Below are 21,846 nucleotides of genomic sequence, written 5' to 3' on the forward strand. Positions count from 1 at the left end.
GTCTGATTGAATCGTTCTACGAGCCCGTCCGTTTGGGGGTGGTATACTGCTGTTCTCAGATGTTTAATTCCTAAGGCCTTGCTCACTCCCTCAAACACCCGGGATGTGAAATTCGTTCCCTGATCTGTTAGTATTTCTTTAGGGAGTCTGACGCGGGAAAATACCTTCACCAGCTCATTTGCCACTTTTGGGGCAGTTACGGTTCGCATCGGCATGGTTTCCGGATATCTTGTAGCATAATCCAGTAGCACTAAAATATACTGGTTCCCGGTGCTACTTCGGGGAAGCGGCCCAACGATGTCCAATGCCACTCGCTCAAAGGGAACTTTCACCAAAGGTATTGGAACTAAAGGAGCTTTTGGGGGTGGTCTTGGATTCACTTTTTGGCACACAGGACATGAAGCACAATACTTCACCACTTCTTGCAACAGTCCTGGCCAAAAAAACCTTGCCCAAACACGGGCTTCAATCTTATCCCTGCCCAGATGTTCCCCCATAGGGAGCTCGTAAGCCACCTTCAATAAAGCTTGTTGATAGCACCGAGACACCAGCAACTGTGCAACCTCCTCCCCTTCCGGCTTCCCCAACTCCACTCGATACAGGAGGTCATTCCTGATCTCGAACCTTGGCGTTGTGTTCATCAGCGCCAGCTGTAAGATCTCTCCATTTCTTTGGGCCAGATATTCTCGTAATGTTGGCTGAAAATCCGGCTCTCGACTTTGCTCCAGCTGGAAATGCCCGTTTTCCCATAGGTGTGAGATGTCCATTTCTTGCTCACCCCTTTAGTCGAGATTCCATTTCTTGTTCACCCCTTTTGGTTGTGCCTATGAATACTTCTGCCTTCTCCCCTAGCCTCACATTGGTTATCTCCTCCAACAATTAAGGCCAGTCGCAGCCCAACACTACTGGATAAGGCAAATGTTCAGCAACTCCAACCAGCATCTGTCAGGTCTTCTTGCCCACTTGCAGGGTGGCCCTCACCCTGTCGATCTAGAGGGGGTCTCCACACCAACACTGCACTGTCACCTGATCGGCTATCCCCTTTTCTTTTGTTGGTACCACATCCTCCCATACCATAGTCTGTAGTGAGCCGGAATCTAACATAGCTTGTACATTCCTCCCCTCGACTATCACCTCCACTGTTAGTGCGGGAAGTTCATTTCTTGCCTCAGTGTCAACTTGGGTCTCGTAGCCACACATCCCTACCCAAGTCGTTGGTCACGGGTGGGCGCCCCTCTTCATGTTGGCTACCAGTGCCCTTCGTCCTACGTCATGGCTTAGTGTTCTCTGGTAGGGCTGACCCTCGACTTGCTGTTGCGGCTCGGTGTCTGGCATTGGTATCCATTCCCATCGCACTCTCCAGATGGACCCAAGGGCTCGTCTCTTCACACGGACCCACCAGCCTTTTAGGATGGCTGCACAAAAGTGTCCTGGCCAATGCACCACTGTGGCAGAAGTCCTACTCTCAGAGCCTCTCTGGACATGTGGCTCCGCCCTCCTGCAATGGGCCAACTGCCTGTTTACTCGCCTGCCATGCCTTGATCTTACTTTTGATTAATAGATGATTCGAATCAGCGGGAGGCTGCCCATTTTTATGCGCCCCGATGACAGGGGGCACTGCCTGCGGCTCCTTTTCTTCCCCTACACCGCAACCCAAATCTCACAGATGGTGCTGGTGTGATCTGACTTGGGCCTTTTTATTATGTTTCGGCCCTTCATTTGCTCTCGGGGCATTCTGGTCAAAAATACAAATCCGTTCCTACCAGAGAGAAAGGGAGAGAGCACATCAACCCCCCCCCCCATAGGAACCAGGGGATGTTCCGACCGTCAGAGTTCTCCCCTTTGTTCTGGCTGAGTTCCTCCTCCCTCGGCCGCTGGAGGGGAACTGCCCTCCTGGCCTTCTGCCTGGGCTTAAGAAGGGCTAAGTGCCGACCCTTCCTGTCTCTAGGTTTCCCTGGTTGCTAGGGCAACCAGCACCTGTGCAGTCCTGGTGACTGGCAGCTGTGCTTCCCCCTTCCTGCCACTAGGGGTCTCTCCTGAGCTGTTTCTGCTCTCAGTCGCAGGGCACCTGAGAGCTCTGTGACAGCCCCATTCCCCCTTTCCCCCTGCATCAGGATTGTCTCCCGCTGTGCCTGAAGGATCACTTCCTTAAGGCACAGCCACCCTTCCTGGGCTCCCATCCCAACAAAACTCTTACTCTTCAGTGTGTCATTGACTAAACACCTGAGCTCGCTGAAGTCAGCCTTCCTAAAGTCTAGTACTTCCACCCTACTAGTTACCTTTCCCACTCTATACCTTATGGTGAATTCTATTATTTGGTGGTCACTGTCCCCTAGGTGACCACTGATCTGTAGGTCCCCTACCTTGTCATCCCCCGTTGCCAATACCAGGTTCAGTAAGGTATTCCCCCTAGTGGGACCATGTACCTCCTGCATCAGTTGGAGGTCCTGTACACAGGATAGTAACCTGCGTGAACAGTAGAAATTTGCTGTCTATGTCTCCCAGCAGATGTCAGGGTAGTTTAGGTCCCCTAAACTGGGTGTGGGGACCACAGTGGGATGGGTTCTTGGAGCCCTGAGGAGCCCTTCCCTGCTCATGGATCATCACCGCTGCCAGGTTGTGGCACAGGCTCTGGCAGCACTTGCTGGAATACATGGTGTGGCACTACCCAGGGTCCCAGGACACGAGGATGCGGTCCAGCTGCTGCATAAAGGGCATGGTACTACAAGTAGCTCCCAACCAGTGGCTGTGGTCAGTGATGCAGACCCACTGTGCCCATAGGGCTTTAACCTTTATGCAGAACTGGAATGCTGACCAGTTGTGCCCATGCTCCACATGTGGGCCACCAGGCCCTCACAGATGTGGGCATTAGAGCACCTGTCCTGGGCGAACTGGCTCTAGACCTCCACCTCGTCCCACAGTGCAACAAGGTCCACAATGTATCTATACAATGAGTGCACCTTAGTATCATCTTGGGACCAGTTAGGCCCCTGGGAAGTGGTGTGTAGTGTTAGGGACAATGCCAGCGTGGCTGGCTCCCTTAACAGCTCTCAGGAGCTGCAGGAGAAGTCCAGGCCTGGGTAGATGGCTGCAGTACATGACAGATAGGCAGGTGATGGGGCTAGGCCTCAGGAATACTGATGTGAAGTAATTATTAAGGAGCTCTGCCTTTTCATGGGGGTCAACTGTGGGCTTCCCCTCCATATTCAGTAGGAGTGCCACAGTGGAGCTTGATTTTTTCTTGTTCCCTATGTACCTACAGAAGGATCTTTTGTTGTCTTTAATTTTGGTTGCCAGCTGGAATTCCACGGATGCCTTGGTTTTCCTTGTCTCTTGTCTGCAAACTCTGGCTGCATGAGCATACTTTTCTCTGGATCTGGAACCATTTTTCCATTGCATGTACACTTCTTTTTGCTTTTTTGAGAAATTTCCTAATATTTCTGTTGAGTTGGGTAGGTCTCTTGGCCCCTCTCCCTCTTTTTGATCACATTTGGATGGCTTCTTTTTAAGCAGTAAGTATAGCCTCCTTGAGGAAGTGCCATCTTTTGTGAGCTCTCAAGTCATCCAGTCACTGGTCCTTTCCAACTAGACTCCTGAGTTTACCAAAGTCTGCCCATCTGAAGTCTAGGACCTTTGTACTGCTGGTAGAATTCACAGCCTTTTGGTGGATGGTAAATATAATCAGATCGTGGTTGCTGTCATCCAGGGCACCTCCAATCACCAGGTCACTTACCATGTCTTCCCCTTTGGCCAGCACCAAGTCCAGAGTGGCTTTACTTCTAGTCAGCCCCTCCACAGCCTGTGTCAAATGTTTGGTCATTCTCCTCTTCTTAGTGGAGAGTCCTCTAGCAGACCCCCACCATCAGGTTCCCTGCTCCCAAGTATCTTGACCCAGAGGGTCTCAAGGGATTTCCCCCGCCATCAAATGTGACCTGCAGGTAGGAGTACCGCTCCTTCACTTAGAGGGCCACCCCTCCACCCTTCTTTCTGACTCTGTCCTTCCTATAGAGCCTGTAGCCTTCAATATCCACTGCCAAGTCATATGTATGGTCCCACCAAGTCTCCGTCAATCCAATGTGGTCAAAATCCTTGTCTGCCAGAAGTAGTGTCAGTTCATCCTGTTTGTTGTTCATGCTTCTGGCATTCCCATAAAGACAGCTGAGCTCACCCCTAGTCGTCTCAGGTTTTATACCTCTCTGCACGTGTCTCTGGGCATTGGTAGCAATCTGGGTGCCCCCTGCATGAATACCCTCTTCTGAGTCCTCTTGATCAGTGGATTTATACCCAGTGATGGGTTTGTGCTCATTAGTAGTCTTCCCCCTCTCCCCTGGGCTTGTCTAGTTTAAAGCCCTCCTCAGCAAGTCTGCAATTCTCGTGGAGAAGAGTTTCTTCCCTCTGCCCATGAGGTGGATACCATCTCTTGCATGTGGTCCAGTGTCATTAAACTGCATACCAAAGTCAAAGAATCCAAAGCCAGCACAGTAACACCATCTCCAAAGCCTTTGGTTGATTTTATCGATGCATTCCTCCCTCCAACAACCTTGGCCTCTAACTGGGAGGATTTAGGAGAAAGACACTTGCGCTCCTAGTTCCTTTAGCTTCTCCACCACGGCCTTGTAATCCCTCATAAATCTCCCAGGGTTGTTTCTCACTATGTCGTTGGTGCCCTGAGCACAAAAGTACTTGTTGGGAGGAGGCCCAGTAAATTGAGAGAGAAGCTTGCCTTCTAAAAGAGGATAGAGTGTGGACTCTATGTTATTGTTGTGTTGTACACCAGGGGCTTGTGCTTTCTGTTGTTTAAACTGGTGGACCAGACTGAGGCTACTGGGTGGAGGAGGCCTCATTGGGGCACACTACAGTGAGCAGACCCGAGCACCAGAGAGGGCACAGTGGCAAAGGGGTGAGCAGACCACAGAACCAGAGGGTGCAGTTACTGAGGCCAGACTAAACTGAGGCCTCAACACAAGAAGACAATATCTACATATCATCTGTGAGGCATGGGGCATGATAAAGGGGTGGTTTAGGAGTCATGCATCTAGCCCATAAGGCTTAGGGATATTGTAAGGTACTTCCTGAGTGTGTGACCCAATAAAGAGGTCCAGCAACTCACAGGATTTAGAGGAGTCTGGTAGGACTGTGACTGACAGCAATTCGAGGGCAGCCTCCCAATTCATCATTTATATCAGCAAGATATGGCAGTCAAGTTTAGTAGGTGCTCGTAGAGCAGAGCTGGCATGGTCACAATGCCCTAGGGACATCATGGCCATGTCAGGGGTGGCTGTATTGTGACAGTCCACCTGTAACTGTAACCTATATTCAAGCATGACCATGCTCCCCCATAACTTTGTGTTGTTCATGAACTTGGCCAGTGAGCTCTTCACCCCCACATCCAAATCATTAATAAAGATATTGAAAAGTACTGGACCAACCCCTACGGGACACTGCTGCCCATTTCTCACCAGGATGGCACAGATCCATTCACTACGACTCTCTGTGTTCTATCCTGCAGCCAGTTTCTCACCCACCTAACTGTCTCGGAGTTCTGCCTCTCTACCCTCCTTATCTGCTGCCATGACAGCGGATTCACCTCTCCTGTGCAAAGAATGATCACAGCCATTTTACCCTTGAAAAATAATGTTCTGCCACTACAGGATCCCAATATCTGTCTCACACTTATATCTAACTTCTCCTACACCTTTGTTTCTTTCCCTTTGGCATCCATCCTCACCTACTTTGCCACCCTCCATTATTTCCCACTAAATATGTCTCTATTACATCTGTCCACAGACATTGCCAATAATTTTCATAGAATTCCACCAGAAGTCTGCCTCTTCCCAGTGCCTTCCCTCTCTTGCAAGCTTTTAAACAGTCCTCCACCTCTCTCATACTTAACTCTTCTTTCAATTTTTGTTTCCTTCCATCTTATATTACTTCCTTTATCCCCTCAAGGAACACCTTCATTTTTCTACCATCCACTCCTTTCTTTTGTACAACTTTTTATTCTCTTCCCTCCATCCCTTCTCCTATCTCACTCAATAATGCAACTGAAATTGTGCACCAGAATTTGCTGCCTACTTCTGCCTACATGCACCTCTAATTTCTTAAACAGGGCAATCCTTCCTTTTCTTCCAACTGGTCTATATATATTATAAATCTTTAACACTTTCTTTTCAAACTCTACTACCCTCCATTGAACCACCTTTCTACAATCACTTGCAATAGTTGCACTTCTATGTTCTCATTCTTGACCAAAAGCTATTATATTACAAAACATATTATATCCACTTTTAACCCACTCAATATTGGCATAATCTTATCCCACCTGTTCCTCAATAACACACTTCTGACATTTAGGGTGCATCCTCACTAGCAAGAATGTATGTTTCCCTGGGGACAAGTAGCAGAGGCACACCTTGTTCCATGGTGTGTGGCACGTTACCCTGGGTGGGATAGGGGAGGCTAGGGCCAGCAACTGTGCTGGTCCCAGCAGCCTTACCTGGGGTCCTGGGGTCTCTGGGAGCTCCAGTCATGGAACTCCTGCAGCATGGAGCCTGACCAGCATCCAGAGTGTGGTTCTAGCTGGCCAGGCTCCAGTTTTGGATGCATCGAGTTTTTTGACTCTGGGATCTCCAGGGTAAACCCCCGCCACTGTGTTGCAAAGTAATAGTATGAGGAATGCCTGCATGTGCAGGCTGTGTGGCAGGCAACACTGCAGACGGGTCTGTGTGCCACATATCACATGTCCACACTTGTCTAGATGCACCCTTATAGATGCAATACACAAAGTCATGCGTCTCCATTTAAATTCCATATCTCTACCACTTTACAAATCTTCTACGCTGCTGCATGATGCTGGGGGCAGGGGGGTGCCAGATATCCACCTGTTCCTGCAGGCACAGTATATGAGCCAGATCTGCAAGCCAGTGACCTGGCCAGCAACCAAAACAGCCTGTCTTGTCAAGTACTTTACAGGTCACCTCCTGAGACCATGTGGGGTGTACACACCAGCCAAAGGGAGACCGTGCATCATGGAACACCCCTGGTTCTACAGTGTGCTGAACGAGTTCCGGAGCAAGTATGGGCTATAGAAGGAAAACCCAGAGACCATGTCCAACCACAGGAAGATACAAAAAGCAGTCAGAAACAGAGACATGGAGCTGCTCCTTGATGACGAGTGCCAGGCCATGTGGGACGGATCGTCCACAAAGAACTATGAAAAGACCACAGAGACTTGAATTGGCTTATAGCTTACTGCATACTCCCAGTGAAGGCATAGAGGCACAGGGTGAGGTGAGAGACTAAACCGAGCTGCCCATGGGGAAGCTGCCAAGGTGAGAATGAGACCATCGACCACTTCCTCTGGCTCTGCCTCTATGCCAAAGGAGTGTGGAAAAAGGTAAGCCGGCTCCTTGAGGAAGTGACAGGAGTCAGGCTAATGACAAAGGAGGCGGTGCTGTATGGACACCTGACTGAATATCAGGGGTCCCTGACAATCTGCTTTGACCAGTTTGTGTCCTGCGTCAGTAGTGTCCTGTGGCAATGCAGGAATTTACTGATATACAGTCACACTGAGCTCAAGCAAACAGACTATGTTAAAATGTTTCTGAGCTAATTCCAGTCCTACGACCGGAAAGTGGTGGGAGAGGATGGAGAGAATGCAGCCAACTCCACCTGGAAAAGAGACACTTGGCACAGGCTGTTCAAAGCCTCCCCAGGAAGGGAAGTGGACAAGGAGAAAGAAAAAGACAGCAATGCAACTGGACCTGGAGACAGCGACAAGGACAGCAACAGGATCATCATCAGTGGAAGTGACAGTGACATTGACAGTGACAAAGACTGTGAATGAACTGAGAGTGTTAAACTTCAAATTGGGGCCTGGACTAAGGGACTGCGTTTGGGCTAGGGAAGGGAAGAGGGTGGGAGTGCGGGGGCACAGGGGAAAGGGTACGTTTACTGTAACAGGTGCACCATTTTTTTAATGTGGTTTGAGAGGTGTGATGGAAAGCTTATGATAAGATTTTTATATATATAACTTTATAATATATATATTATTTAAAAAAAAGTTGTGTCCTTTATTTGCTGGGTAGGCTGGCCCATGTGAGTTTCCCCAAATACAGAAAACTCAACTGTACAATTTTGTGGTAATGGAAGACTATGCTCTGACTTTCCCCCTGGCTTGCTCCTTGGTCTTTTGACTAGGGTGCAACCAAACCCCAAGGCCTTTGAGCCTGGGGTTTGTACATAGGATGTCTGTCATGGATTTGAAGCATCCAAAGCCCCAGACTGATGGGTCTGAGAGGGAGGAGGAGACGTGCAGTACAGCCACACACACTTGATGACTGAGTTCTGCTCAGTTGTAAGTTGGAACTCGGCTACTGGGCTTTGCCTAATTGAACCTGAAACTGATTTGGCCCTTGAAATAAAATATCACACACACACTAGATATAAGTAGGTGCCAAAGTGCTACTCAAAAGTGTGTTTATGAAACACCTGTACTGAAACATGCAATGGTTTAAAAAAAAAAGAAGGTAATATGCACAAATTATAAATGAATTAAGTTTATGGGTACTGTATGCAAATTCCTACTACAAAGTTTAATTTCATGGTTGTTATTTTTAAATTTGCTCCTCACTTCCACATGCTCAGGGAAAGCAGGGTCTGACAGTAGAGGGAGGGGTAGGGGCTGCCAGGGGAAAAAGCTGGGTGGAAGCAAAGAGATATCTGATCCCCCAGATATTCCCTGCTGTAGCAGCAGAAGGGAGACCAATTCAAAACAAACCTCCAGTAATTAGATTATATACTTGGAAAATGATAACAAATTTATAAATTTTCCATATATAGAATCTAATTATTCAGGAATCATCTTATAATCAGGGTTATCTTCTATTTGAGTAAATATGGTACCTATAGAGTTAGGTAAAACATAAAAGGATATTCCATACCTTTACATCATCAATACTTAAAAGTATTCTTTCCTTTTCCACACTGCTGGATACTTGCAGATCTGAACTCAGGTTTGAGAATCTAATGCCACTGGGAGAACTGTTGCTAGGAGACTTAATATTCTGGAAGCAAAAATAGAGAACAATTCACTGCAGCTCCACTTACAGATAAAATCTCCACACAGAGAAGTAACTCACCAAGGGCAGGCAGGAAAAAAGAAAAAGAAAAGTAATGGTAAGATCACTTCTGTAACTTCCAAAATATCACAGAAGCTTTACTTTAATGAAATATAGAATGTTTAAAGAGATTATCTTAAAGATCCCAACTAATTAAACCACTTTAAACCTATAAAATATTAATTTAAAAACAAGCCAGAAAAGAGGAACATTCAAGCTCTGGCTTATGTATTGTAAGGACATGAATAATATTGGTATGGGCAGACATAACATTTATATTACTTTTAAATGGCTTAAAGGTGTAGGAGTTCCAATTATGCTAAGCCATAGCTAAACTAAAATGCCAAAACTTGCTTGGGAAGAAAGTTTCTTACTGACCATTGAGGCTGCTTGAAGACATTAAAAAAAAGAACACACTTTGCCAGAAGAAGTAGTGCATTACTTCAACCTGGATCTGCAGCATCTGTAAAGATTGAGCGCTTTAATGGGGCTTTTTGGCACTTTCAGCTAAAGCTGATTTCAATCAGCTATTAGAAAAAAATGCAAAAAAACTCCACTAAAGCACCTGATCTTTATAGACATCGGGTGAGCTGGGTTGAAGTAATACACTCACTCTTATGGTCATGCATGGGGCTCAATGTGAGAACGTATAATAAAGTGCTGTTTTGGGGGGAGGGTTAAGCCTGCAAACACCCCGACCTGATAAGAAAGACAAGCACATGAATGAGCAAAAACTGATTCAAAGAAGGAAGTAAAAAACCCCCCAAACAACCAGTAACACTTATAGCTGCAGGTATGCAGACTTGCTAAAGCAAATACTAAATGACTGCATAATACCAACTGTGCAGTGGGGCGCACATGTAGACACAACCAGCATCTACTTGTGCAAACTTATTAGACCACAGGAAACTAATAAACTTCTCAGGAGGGTAATACTTATAAATATAAGTACTTTCGTGCTGCAGAGTTTTTTTACTCCACAGCACTGCATGTGTAAATGCTAACGTGGCTAGCTGGGGCATGAGGGTGCTTCAGTGCAGGGGCTACCTGATGGCTAGCCCTGCACTGGAGCACACTTGTGCCCCAGCCAGATCTGCCTTGGGCCTTCTTCCAATTAAGACTGCTCTGACCCAGATCAACATGTTGTGGTCCCAAGTGCACAGGTAAACACAACAACTGAGAGCAATATGCACTCCTTAATTGTATTGCATTAATATACAAATAAAGATGCACCCACTTAGTAGTTAGAAGAAGCTACATAAGCTGTACAGCACTGGAAGTTGAAGATTTTATTGGCAAGACAGCAGGCCTTGAAACACATAGCATGCTGCAACAAGTACAGTAACAAAATAAAATTTTGTAAATGATAGTTGAAATTCTGCAACAAAGAAAAGTATCACCCTTTTGTAACAGGTTTTAATGGTCAGCAACAGCCAGCAAACACTTACATATTACTAGTGGTGTGGGGGCAGAAATGGAAAAAGTGGCTATGACAAAATTCAAAGAAGAAGCCTGACTGTGATGACTGCGGGAATGAAGAACCAGACCCAAACCAGTTGCCACCCTTTAATCCCCGAACAGAAGCCACAGCACTACAACCATGTCTGTATGAGAACTAGGTATCACAAAAGCCCACTCCAAAACCTTAAACAATTCCTGTAGAAGTAAGAGAAACAAATAAAAGGAGCAAGAAAGGAGAAAACAGACTGTTACAAAAAGGAACACACAGTCATTGAAACTTATGGAACAGCTTGAATGGATGAGACTACAAACTATTTACCATCTGACATTCAGCTAACTAGGCAACAAAGGAGAGATGGGGAAGTAAAGATAAGCATAGTGCAGGGGTGCTCAGCCTCAGACTGTGGCCCAGGTCTGTGGCCCAGATCTGACCCACTATGCCATGTCATCTAGCCTACAGGACTCCCCACAAGTCCAGAAATTTGGCAGCGGGAAAACGGTGGCACTGCTCCTCTGCTGCTAAATCTCTGGACCACAGGTCACCCCAGGTCCTGTGGGCATCTATACATGTGCTCCATGGTGGAGGGAGGGTGCTTTAATTAGAGCGGCTCTGAGAGCCACTCTAGTTAAAGTGTCCTCAGCATCACATGAATTCAATAAAACATGGGCATACCTACACCTAGATCATGCCCAACCAGTGGCTGCCCAAAGTCTTCTTGAATACCTCTAGTGATGGAGAGTCCATAACTTCCCTAGGTAGTTTATTCCACTGCCTCACTAATCTAATAATGAAGTTTTTTTCCTGGATATCCAATCTAAACCTACTTTGCTGCAACTCGAAACCATGGTCGGCATCCTCCTCTCTTCAGCAAGGAAAAAACAGTGCTTTCCCCCTTCTTTAGGGCAGCCCTTCAAGTATTTGAAGACTGATATCATGGCCTTATACCATATTATAGTAGAATACTGACACTCCTAGAAAGTAAACTAGGGTCTTGTGAGCAAACAGCTCTGGTAGCTTAATGGACTTCGCAGAAAGCACAGGCTATTCAGTTTATGGTTAAAATTCATCATGCTTTGGGAAAACTGCTCAGCCAGGAAAACTTATCAAAAGGAAATGTGAGAATGGATAAAATATGCTTAGGGCTTTTGCTCTTATGAGAAAGACTGTACAGCTAGTAACCCTGAAAGCGAGACTTAGTTGGCTGTGGTCAGGTTGAAGTCAGACAGAAAGCAGGGTAGATTTGCACCTTATAGACTAACTAAAGTAGATATAATATATAGCATGAGGTTTTGTGAGCTGAAGCTCACTTCATGAGATGAAGTGCATCATTTACTTTTCTTGGTGGATAACCGTGAATTTCATAAGCACAGATGAGCTGGAAACTGCAGTCTGTGAAAAGAACTGGTCTGATTGGCATTACAGAGACCTGGTGGGACAGTTCCTAGGACTGTAATGTCAACACTGAGGGTTACGATTTGTTTCAGAAGGACAGGATTGGGAGAAAAGGTGGTGGTGTCACCTTGTATGTCAAAAACACACACACTTGTTCCCTGGTTCAGGAGGAAGAAGACAGCATTTGGGTGAAGGTGAAATGTGAAAGATGCAGGACTAATGTAATGGGAGGGATTTATTATAGGTCACCAAATCAGGAACAGGAGGTGGATGAAGCCATGCAGATGGTGGAGGAGGATGGGATCAGTGAGGGAGTATGTTTTCTGTGTATCTTGAACAGGGACATATGAAAGACCAGTGGATTTCCAGTTTTGGGGGTAGCTATAATTTGAAGGTGACTGGATTTGATGGGTGATATGGAAGGAGCTGACATACTTGTGATCCAGTTTCTGCGAGGGCTGGTGAGTGCAGAGGTGTTCTGTTGATAGCCAAACTCTTTGTTCTAAGCAGTAAGCAGATTCTGAGCTTTTAGTTCCTTTTGGACTTCCTACACATATTGTACCCAGTCTTTGGCTGCAGGGTTGTCAGAGGCAATGGATTGAGCAGGGTATAGCTGAGATGGAATCCATCATGGGTTGCCCATTTGAGGCACGTGTGTTGTTGTTACAGGCAAAATCAACAAGTGTTAGCAAAGGAGCCCGGTTTTCATGTTGGACACTGAGGTAGCACTTGGGGTACTGCTGCAGGACCTGCTTTGTTCCCTCTGTTTGACCATTCTTTTTGTGGATGGTATGTGGATGAGAGCTGGGCATGGACTCCCAGCAGATGCAAGACCTTGTGCCAGAACTTGGAAATGAACTACGACCCAGTAATTCGGAGAATCAAAGGTTATGTGGTCTGGGAGACCACTAAGGCAAACGACATGGTCCAACCATTGTATCCTTAGTTGAGGGCAGGTCTGTGCATGGAATAACGTGGGCCATTTTGGTTAACAGGTTTGTCACCATCAGGATTGTGGAATATCTATTAGATTTGGGCATCTCTACAATAAAGTCTAGAGAAATGGCACACCAGGGTTAGAGCAGAACAGAAAGAGTCTGGTGGAGCCCACAGTTTCTGTGTGGGTCTTTTAGAGCAGACACAAAGATCATAGGAGCGGACAAAGTCTTGGACTGTCTCACACAGCATATCCACAAGAAATATCAAGCAACCGGTTGATAGGTCCTTTCTGTTCCTGGAGGGCCTGTTAACAGTGAATTGTGGCTTACACAGAGTACGGTCAGTCTGGCCAAATCCAGAGGCACAAAGATTCTCTCTTGAGCAAATACGAACCCCTCCTGTACATGATAGAGCTGTCAGGAGACTGGCCTTCCCCTCAGGGCGAATTTCTTCTTGGGTGGCAGCTTGAAGCAGGGTCAGCAAGTCTATGGGCCACATGGCATTGATGACATTGTGCTGCTTTAGAATAGGGATGTGTTCCACTAGCACCTGCATGAGGTCAGCATCAAATTCTATCTTCCAGAATAGTGTATCTGCCTTTCTGTTTCTGGACTCAGGTTGGTATGTGATTTGGAAATCAAAACAGGAGAAAAAAAGCACCCAGCACTTTTTTTCAGCAGCTGTCTCTGGCTGAAAGCTTTTTACCTTATGGAAACATTTTAAGTTCTTGTGGTCTGTGATGACCTGCATCTTGTCTCATGCTCTTTGAAGGTAGTGCTGCCATTCCCCAGTGGCCACAGAAATGGCCAGGAGTTCCAAATCCAGGATCTCATAATTCTGTTCACTTGGGTAAGTTTTCTGGAGAAGAAACTGCAGGGCTGTAGGGTCTGTTCTGGGCCCTACCATTGGGAAAGTTCTGCACCTATGATGATGCTAGATGCATCCGTCTTTACCACAAATGGTAGGGCAGGGTCTGGATGGGCAAGCACAAGGACAGAGATGAAGGCCTGTTTCAGGTGTCCGAATGCTTGCTGGGCATTCTTGAACCTACAGAACTGTTGGTCTGTCTTTTGCAATAGCATAGTGAGGGGACTTAATACCTGGGCAAAGCTTGTAATGAGCCTGAAGTAAAAGTTTGGAAACCCTAGGAATCTTTGGATTTCTCTGATATTCTTGGGGAGGAAAGGGGGTGCTTTCCACTCATGAAAAGCCTGAACCATCCTTGGATCCATTTTCAGGCCTTCAGGAGATAGAAGAAATCTGAGGAACTCAATCGTTGTTTGGTTGAACACACACTTTTCTAATTTTGCAAACTGGACGTGTTGATGTAGCCTTTCTAGTACTGTTCTGATGTGCATCACATGTTGGTCAGGTTCTTTTGAAATGATCAGTATGTTGTCCAGGTAGGCGATTACAGATTGGTCCAGTAGGTTCCTTAGTGCATCATTGATAAAAGTATTGGGCAAGCAATTATTTCAAGGTGGAGGGCCACTTAATGAGTTTTGGTGAGCTGTCGAGAGCCACATGGGTAGTCCTGCCCCTTGACAGTGTAGAAATAAATTTATCCAGGCCTCTAACTTGACTAAGAAAAAGAGAGTGAAGAAAAAAAAATTGAAAAAGATGCTGATGCTGTATGTTTAAGAATATTCTAAGATACGAAAAACCCTTCTGCTTTATTATGTCTTTTACAGTTCTTTGGGAACAAATGTTTCTTCCTTTCCTAAAAACAAAAAGGTGATAGTAATGGTCTGGGCAACTTGTCATGCTGGGCTATGGGCATTCAAGCCTGGGGGGTCACCTCAGGGCCATGAGAAGCCAAGAAGTAACAATCCAGGAGATCTGTGTGGGGAACTGAGTTGGGGATTCAAAGAGTCTGCCACAGCACAAGGTTAGGAAGCTACCCAGGTCACGTATCTGAGAGATCAGGCCAGAGCTGGGTCGGGTATCCAGACAGCAGTCAGGAGGATAGCTTGGTCAAGTATCGAAGGAGTCCATTAGTCAGTAGCACCACAAGTCAAGGGTACAGCAGCCTAAGTACAAGATTAAGTCTCGCTGCCTAGACACTTCCTCTTCTGGATCAAAGATTTCCATAGGAATGGGTAGGAAGTCAGCTGGCCTCTTGCCTGGCCACTTGCATTAGGCGAAAGACACAGGAGCTAACAGTGCCTATCTACTCAGAACTGGTTAGGCCTCATCTCAAATACTGCGTGCAGTTCTGGGTTCCACATTTTAAAAAGAATGTGAAGAGGGTCCAGAGGTGGGCAACAAAGATGATGATGGGCTTGGAAGGCAAGTCATATAAGGAGCCATGTGAACAGACCATACAAACAGGCAGCTCTACAGTTTGCACAGGAGTGCACGCAGAGGGGTGCACAGAAGGCACCTGGAGGGCTGGTCTGAGCGAGGAGCCAAGGCCGGAACCCTGAAAAGGAGATGCTGGGACCAGGCAGAGGCATGAACTCACTTGCAGCCACGGTGGTGTCTTGTCGTGCCCATGGGTGTCCTGGCACTGTCAAGATCTCCACCCAGACAGAGTCCAAGACTGCCCCCCACCTAGTCCTGGTACACACTAACTGGCCATGGACTGTGGGGGATGCCTGGCACAGCTGCTGCCAGCTGGCCAGGGGGGCACCCCCATTTGCGGGGTGTGCTCCCTAGTGGAGTCTCTGGAGGGCTGGGTGCGGGAGCTCAAGGAGGAGATATGCCAGCTATCTACCATCAGAGCCCACACAGACTTCATTTATGGCTACTGCCAGACCCTTTTCCAGAAGAAGGAAGAAGAGAAGGAGATACAGATGGTGGCCAGCAGAAAGGCTGACCATGAAGACCCACCTGGAGCTACCTGGAAGACAGTCACCTCTTGCTTCAGAAAACCCAGAACCATGGCTGCTCTTCCCCTGGCCCTGCACAACAGGTACACTCCCCTTCCCATGCATAAGGAGGCTCCAATGGTGACACCAGATGAGAAGGAAGGTAAGCAGCAAGCTTCCACCCCCAAGAGGAGGTGCACGGTGGTGGTGGAGGACTCCCTCCTGTGGGGCACTGAGGGAACCATGTGACATCTGGACTCCCTGGCCTGTGAGGTCTGCTGCCTCCCTGGGGCTTGCATCCAAGATGTTGCGGAGAGAATCCCCAGGGCCATCCAGCCCTCTGATTACTAGTCCATGTTCCGCATCCATGTGGGAACAAATGTCACGACCAGGATTACTCCTGACTGGGTCATGATTGACTACAGGGCTCTGGGGCTAGGTTCAAGAGGTCAGGCGCCCAGGTAGTCTTTTCTTCTGCTCTCCCTGCTGCAGGCCATGGTTCTAGGAGGGAAGGATGCATCAAGGAAGTGAACCAAAGACTCTGACGGTGGTGCTACAGAGAGGGCTTTGGATTCTTCAACCACAGTGTGCACGTCAGAGAGAGAGGACTCCTGGGAAGGGACAACATCCACCTCACACAGAAAGATAAGTCCCTGTTCTCGGCCAGGATGGCCAATCTTCTGGACAGGGCTTGAAACTAAGATTGCTGGGGGACAGGGATACACTAACACGAACATGCCCAGGGAGAGTCATACAAGAAATCTCCATATATAGGAACACTCGGAGAACCACTATTGCAGGAACTGAAGGAATAATTCTTCAATGTGACAGGAAGTTAAGGGCCTCAGAAGGAGGACTCAGGTGCCTGACACTAATGCCAGGAACATAGGCAACAAGCAGGAGGAGCTAGCCCTCCTACTCTCCAGTGGACATTACAATCTAGTAGGGATTATGGAGATCTGGTGGGACTCTTCATACAATTGGAGCATAGCCATGGAGGGCTACACCCTGCATAGAAGCAACTGAGTAGGAAACAAAGGTGGAGGTGTAGTTCTCTACATCCAGAAGTAGTACACCTCCTTGGAGGTGAACATCAGCTCCAAAGAAGGACGGCCTGAAAACCTCTGGGTCAAACTGTGGGAGGAGGGAGGTACACAGCAAGAGAGACCTAACTGTAGATATATACTACAGACCACCAAACCAGGGGAAGGAACTCCATCTGGAGTTTGCCCGAGAACTGACAGAGGCCACACGAGCACAGGACATGGTCATCATGGGCGACTTCAATTATCCAGATATCTCTTGGGAGAAACACTCAGCCAAGTCAGATTGGTCACATTCCTTCCTGACATGGATTGAAGAGCTTTTCCTGACTCAGGAGGTGCACAAACCAGCCAGAGGTTATGCTATATTAAACTTGGTCCTGGCTAAGGGGGATGACCTGGTGACCAACTTAAAAACAGAAGATAGCCTGGGTGACAGTGACCATGAAATCATCATGTTCACTGTCTGTCACAAGGCAGACAGATAGCAGGACTGAAGTTTTGGACTTAAAAATGCAAATTTTAATCAACTCAGGTCACTAGTAGGGAAAAGGGCTGCGGGACCAGGTGCCAAAGGTGAAAGGAGTGCATGAAGAATGGTCGCTCCTTAAAGACAGGATCCTCAAAGCACAAAGGAAGTCCATTCCTACACAGAAGAAAGATAACAAAAGGGCTGGGAAGCCCTCTTGGCTAAACAGGGATATCATGGTCCTTTTAAGAAAGAAAAAAGAGGCATACAAACAATGGAAGCTTGGGGCATGCCTCAAGGAGGACTATATGACAATGGCCCACACATGTAGGGAACAGATTCAAAGGGCTAAGGCGGCAACCAAACTAAAATTAGCAACAGGAGTCAAGGACAACAAGAAGCCCTTCTTTGGTTACATAGGGAACATGAGGAAAACAAATGAGAGTGTGGGGCCACTGCTCAACAACTCAGTACAGCTGGTTACTGGCATTCAGGAGAAAACTGAACTCCTGAATGACTACTTTGCTTTGGTCTTTCACCAAAGAGTGGCTGGGGGGGGAGGTGTGGGCCTGGACGCAGGGGAGAGGGGGGTACAGCTTGCACGTGGCCAGATGTGGAGCGGTAGCAGCATGGGGTGATGGTAGTGGTGGCGGCCACGTAGAAGGTCCTCTCTTTACCATTCCTGGGAAGCAGTGCTCCATCCCCACTCACCCCTCCCCCTGTCATTCTTGATGGGCACTGGACTAGTTATATATAATATCAATGGTATAGTCATATGTTTAAGTGAAGTAGAGAAACTGGAAGCCCACCTCCTACAAGTTGAATTTATTTGCAGTCCCAGAACTAAACATTCCCTGGCCTCAAATATATGGGACTGATAAAATTGGACCATGCAGTCCATGAACATGTGAAAATATGCAGCTCAGAAGGTAGATTAATGAAGCATGAATGTATGGAGGAATGCTAATGGGTGATAACCAAGCATCAACTAGCCAACTGGATTCCATGACCCGTGTGCATTATGCTTTTCCAGGACAATGGGTAAGCCAGCTTCCTCTTAAATAGATAAAAACTAGGGAAGGTAGGAGTTTCAGTTATGCTAATTTATAGTTACGGTATAGTTAAGCTAAGGTGCCAAAAAGGAGCTTTGGAAGAACAGGATTCACTGACCACTGAATGACCTGACAGGTAAGCATGTGAATAAGCAAAAAAGCTGATTCAAAGAAGAAAATAAGGAAAAAAAATGCCTGAAGCTGCAGGTGTGAGAACTTGGCAGAGAGGCAAGTAGAAGTGAGTATCTGGTACAAAGAAATAGATAAAAACTGGCAGAAGGCAAGGGTATTTTGGGTAAATATAGGGACTTGCTTTTTGTAGCAGCCAGGGGGAGCGTGAATACGTAACAGAAGTTGCTACCATTGTTTCTGGAAGTTTCTCTAAGTTGGGTGATTGCTGGACAGAACAGCTGATGTATTCTCTAAAAGAAAATAAACCTCTTTGAGCTTTTCCAACTGAACTTGAATTTCAGTCTGTGATGGCAGGAGATGCCTGCGGGGGTTGGAAGTGCCATACACTGGCAGTAGTCCTGGCAATACTGCCCCATGGCAGAGAAGTGGGGGCAGTAGCTGGCCCCCAGCTGGGAACAGACAGTTCCTGGCCCTGGAGCAATAGGGCTCCAAGGCGGTGATTCTCTCTAAAAGAATCACCTGACTCTATCAGCTCAGATCCTGAAGCCAGAATCTTGAGCCTCATGGTTGACTTCAGGACGAATGTGGCCAGCTGGATTGTCGGTACCCAAGCTGGACCCACAGTTGTGGGGCAGACACCCTTTTGGGGATGATACATGTGCCTTAGCCTTAACTTGGGGTGAGAGCACAAAGACCTGAGCAGCTGGTTAGGGGGTGGGATGTAGGGGAGGCAGAGCCCCAAGGACCACAGCAGGGAAACCAGTGAGTACCCTGTCTTTGGGTCAAGGGGGAAGGAACACCACTGAACCTCCTCTTCTTTACATTTTCCATCAAGTTGTGGCAGGCAAGTTGAGGGACCCCGACTATGGGGCGGGACTATACTCACAGCGCCAACTGGGGGTGCCACACAATCATTCTTTCTAAACCTCAGAATAAGAAAAGGCATTATAAAAACAAACAAGTTACAAATGCTCACTGCTATAGCTCTACATATTGGCTTGTGCTGTATAAAAATGATCTTGGATGAAACAGAAATAATTGTGAAGCACTTCACTATGAAGAATTTCAATTTACATTTGCCTGCTCTGCCAGAGAAAACAGGGAGATGGTCGTCCCAGCAGCATCCCATAGTACTTTTCTTTCCCTACTTCTCTGATTTACTTGCAACTCTACTGCCCTCAGGACAATTTTTACATGTGACCTGAACTTTTAAAAACTAAGCACAATGGTACGCTATTGCCACCTTTTTCTGAACTTCTACCTAAGAAATATGATTTCTAAAGAGTGGTAAACTGCTTTTTGAACCCTCATTTCTGTGCCACATTTCCAACACTGCCAAAGAATAAGCATGTCCACAAAATGCTCCACCAATTGGAGGTAAGACACATCCTCTTCTATATAGGATGAGGTGAGCACCCAGTGATGCCTAAGAATCAGCCATCAAAACCAGGCCATTTATGAACAAATCATGGCAGACACGGCTGCTCACGGGTATAACCAGCACTAGCATCAATGCTAGGCCAAAGTGAAGGCTCTGAGGAGTGGTGTATGAGGGCTTGTGATGCCAAGTAGTAGAGGTGCACCAATACATCGTTACATATCATACTGGCACTGATAAAAGGAAAACTGACATTACTGGCTATCAACTTTTCTTCGGACATGCCCCCCGGATCTGTGTGTGAGGCAATGGCAGGCTGCCTCTGCAGGCTAGAACTGGGGACAGTGCTGGGATCTGGCAGGGGAGTTGGGCCCAGGTTGTACTCGGGACAGGCAGTGCTGGAAGCAGGGCTATGGGGGGGGCGCTACAGCCACCCAACATTTGCCCTAGTCCTTCAGGCCCCCCCCTTCCCAGTGCCACCACCACCCACCCCAAGCACAGCCCCAGCCCAACCCCCCTGCTGGGAAGAGCCAGGTGCCACCCCTGGCCCCAGCCTGCAGTGGCAGCCCATCCTCACCCTGCACACAGATCTGGGGGGCACATGCACCCTATGCCTCCTCCAGGGGTGCACACAGTGCTAGGAGCCCCCCCTCCTCCCTATGCCTCCCTGGATGAGCCGCTTATGACTCTGTCCCACACCCCACTCCACCCTGGCTGGGCAGTGCCTGCCTCTGCCCTGGCCCCACTCTCTCCCTCACTGTGGGGGCCTCGATCTGCCCCCCATGTCCCTTCCCTTCCCACAGCCCCTTCCCCGCTATGGACTTACTGACTGGATGCTGCTCTTGAAGCTGCCAGGCTGCATATCAGCAATCAGATCAGTATCAGCCAATATAGCTTGTTAATAACCATCCATCAGTATTGGCCCAAAAAATCTTTATCAGTGCACCCCTACCCAATAGGTTTTGGGAGTGCCCTCCCCAATCTCATCCCCCCAGCCACTCCCACCAGGGCCACCAGCTGGATTTGGCCTTCAGTCAAACACTTGATAGACTAGGGGTTTACCTACTACCACCTGTGTTTGAACACAGCCATGTAGCAATATCAAGCATGAAATCATCTGACAACCTGCAAATACAGATTATACAGACAAAGCAAGGAAGGCAAAAAATGATATTGTTTTAGCATGGATTCAGGAGATTTTTGGCTTGAATAAAGGACATAGTTACAGTTGTTTTTACTTTTGCAAGGTTTTATTTAAGGATACTCGCAGAAGCAGGTGATAGAACACAGCAGAGAGGACGGTTATGTTACATTGACTTTAGGCAACAACCATTACTTCGCATGGTTCTTTTGGCTTTAGAGTGTTTTGATTTTGGGGATGTGATAGCCTGCACTGGGGCTCCACACAAGTCAGAACTCTTGCTAGAGCTGAGGAACTCATTGTAACTTAAAAATGTACAACTTATATAGTTTGAAGTAAACAATGTTATCTTGAGGTAAAGATTTGGTTATCTAAAGCTAGGAATTTGGGGATAAGTCATGATCTAACGCACCTGGTGTTTACCACATTCCTCTGTCTTATAACATTCTACTATTTAGGTTCATGGTTTGGTCACGCTCACAAAGCAGGAGGCTACGTGCCACTTCACTGGCCTACTATGGAATTAGCGTGCAAAACTCTTGCTCTTAGCAAAGCTCATACTATTACAGATATTCTATAAAATTCTATTATTATAAATGCCTTAATCTGTCTATATGTCTGTAACGCTTTATTTGCACTCTGAAACAACCAATCAGAGTGGGAATACAGCATTGGGACAAGAGGTGGCAGTGCAGCAGAGCGCTGCCATGATGGTGGGACACAGGGAACAGAGGAGCGGGGTGGGCCAGTGCAGCTGGCCTTGCCTCCTCCACCCTGCTCCCTGGAGGCGGCAGCAACAGGGTGAACAGAACAGGGGATGTGAGGCCAGCAGAGGTGCAGTAGCAGCAGCGAAGCCAGCAGCAGCTGCAGGCAGCGAGGATGAAGTGGAGGTGCTCCTTGGAAGTAGCA

The 21,846-nt window shown here is 47.3% G+C and overlaps 1 protein-coding gene across 6 annotated transcripts in view; it reads right to left on the bottom strand.

The window, feature by feature from the left end:
• Positions 1-21,846, bottom strand: part of KATNIP (katanin interacting protein) — a 134,263-nt gene that overhangs the window by 54,546 nt on the left and 57,871 nt on the right. For all 6 annotated transcript variants that reach the window (XM_090024848.1, XM_090024850.1, XM_090024844.1 and 3 more), the window contains one exon: positions 8,943-9,065. In XM_090024848.1, the coding sequence (XP_089880974.1) occupies positions 8,943-9,065 (123 nt within the window). The remainder of the gene's footprint in view (positions 1-8,942; positions 9,066-21,846) is intronic.

The sequence above is a fragment of the Crocodylus siamensis genome, chromosome 12 (genome assembly GCF_052110815.1).
Source record: "Crocodylus siamensis isolate JL-2025a chromosome 12, ASM5211081v1, whole genome shotgun sequence".
NCBI classification, from domain to species: Eukaryota; Metazoa; Chordata; order Crocodylia; family Crocodylidae; genus Crocodylus; species Crocodylus siamensis.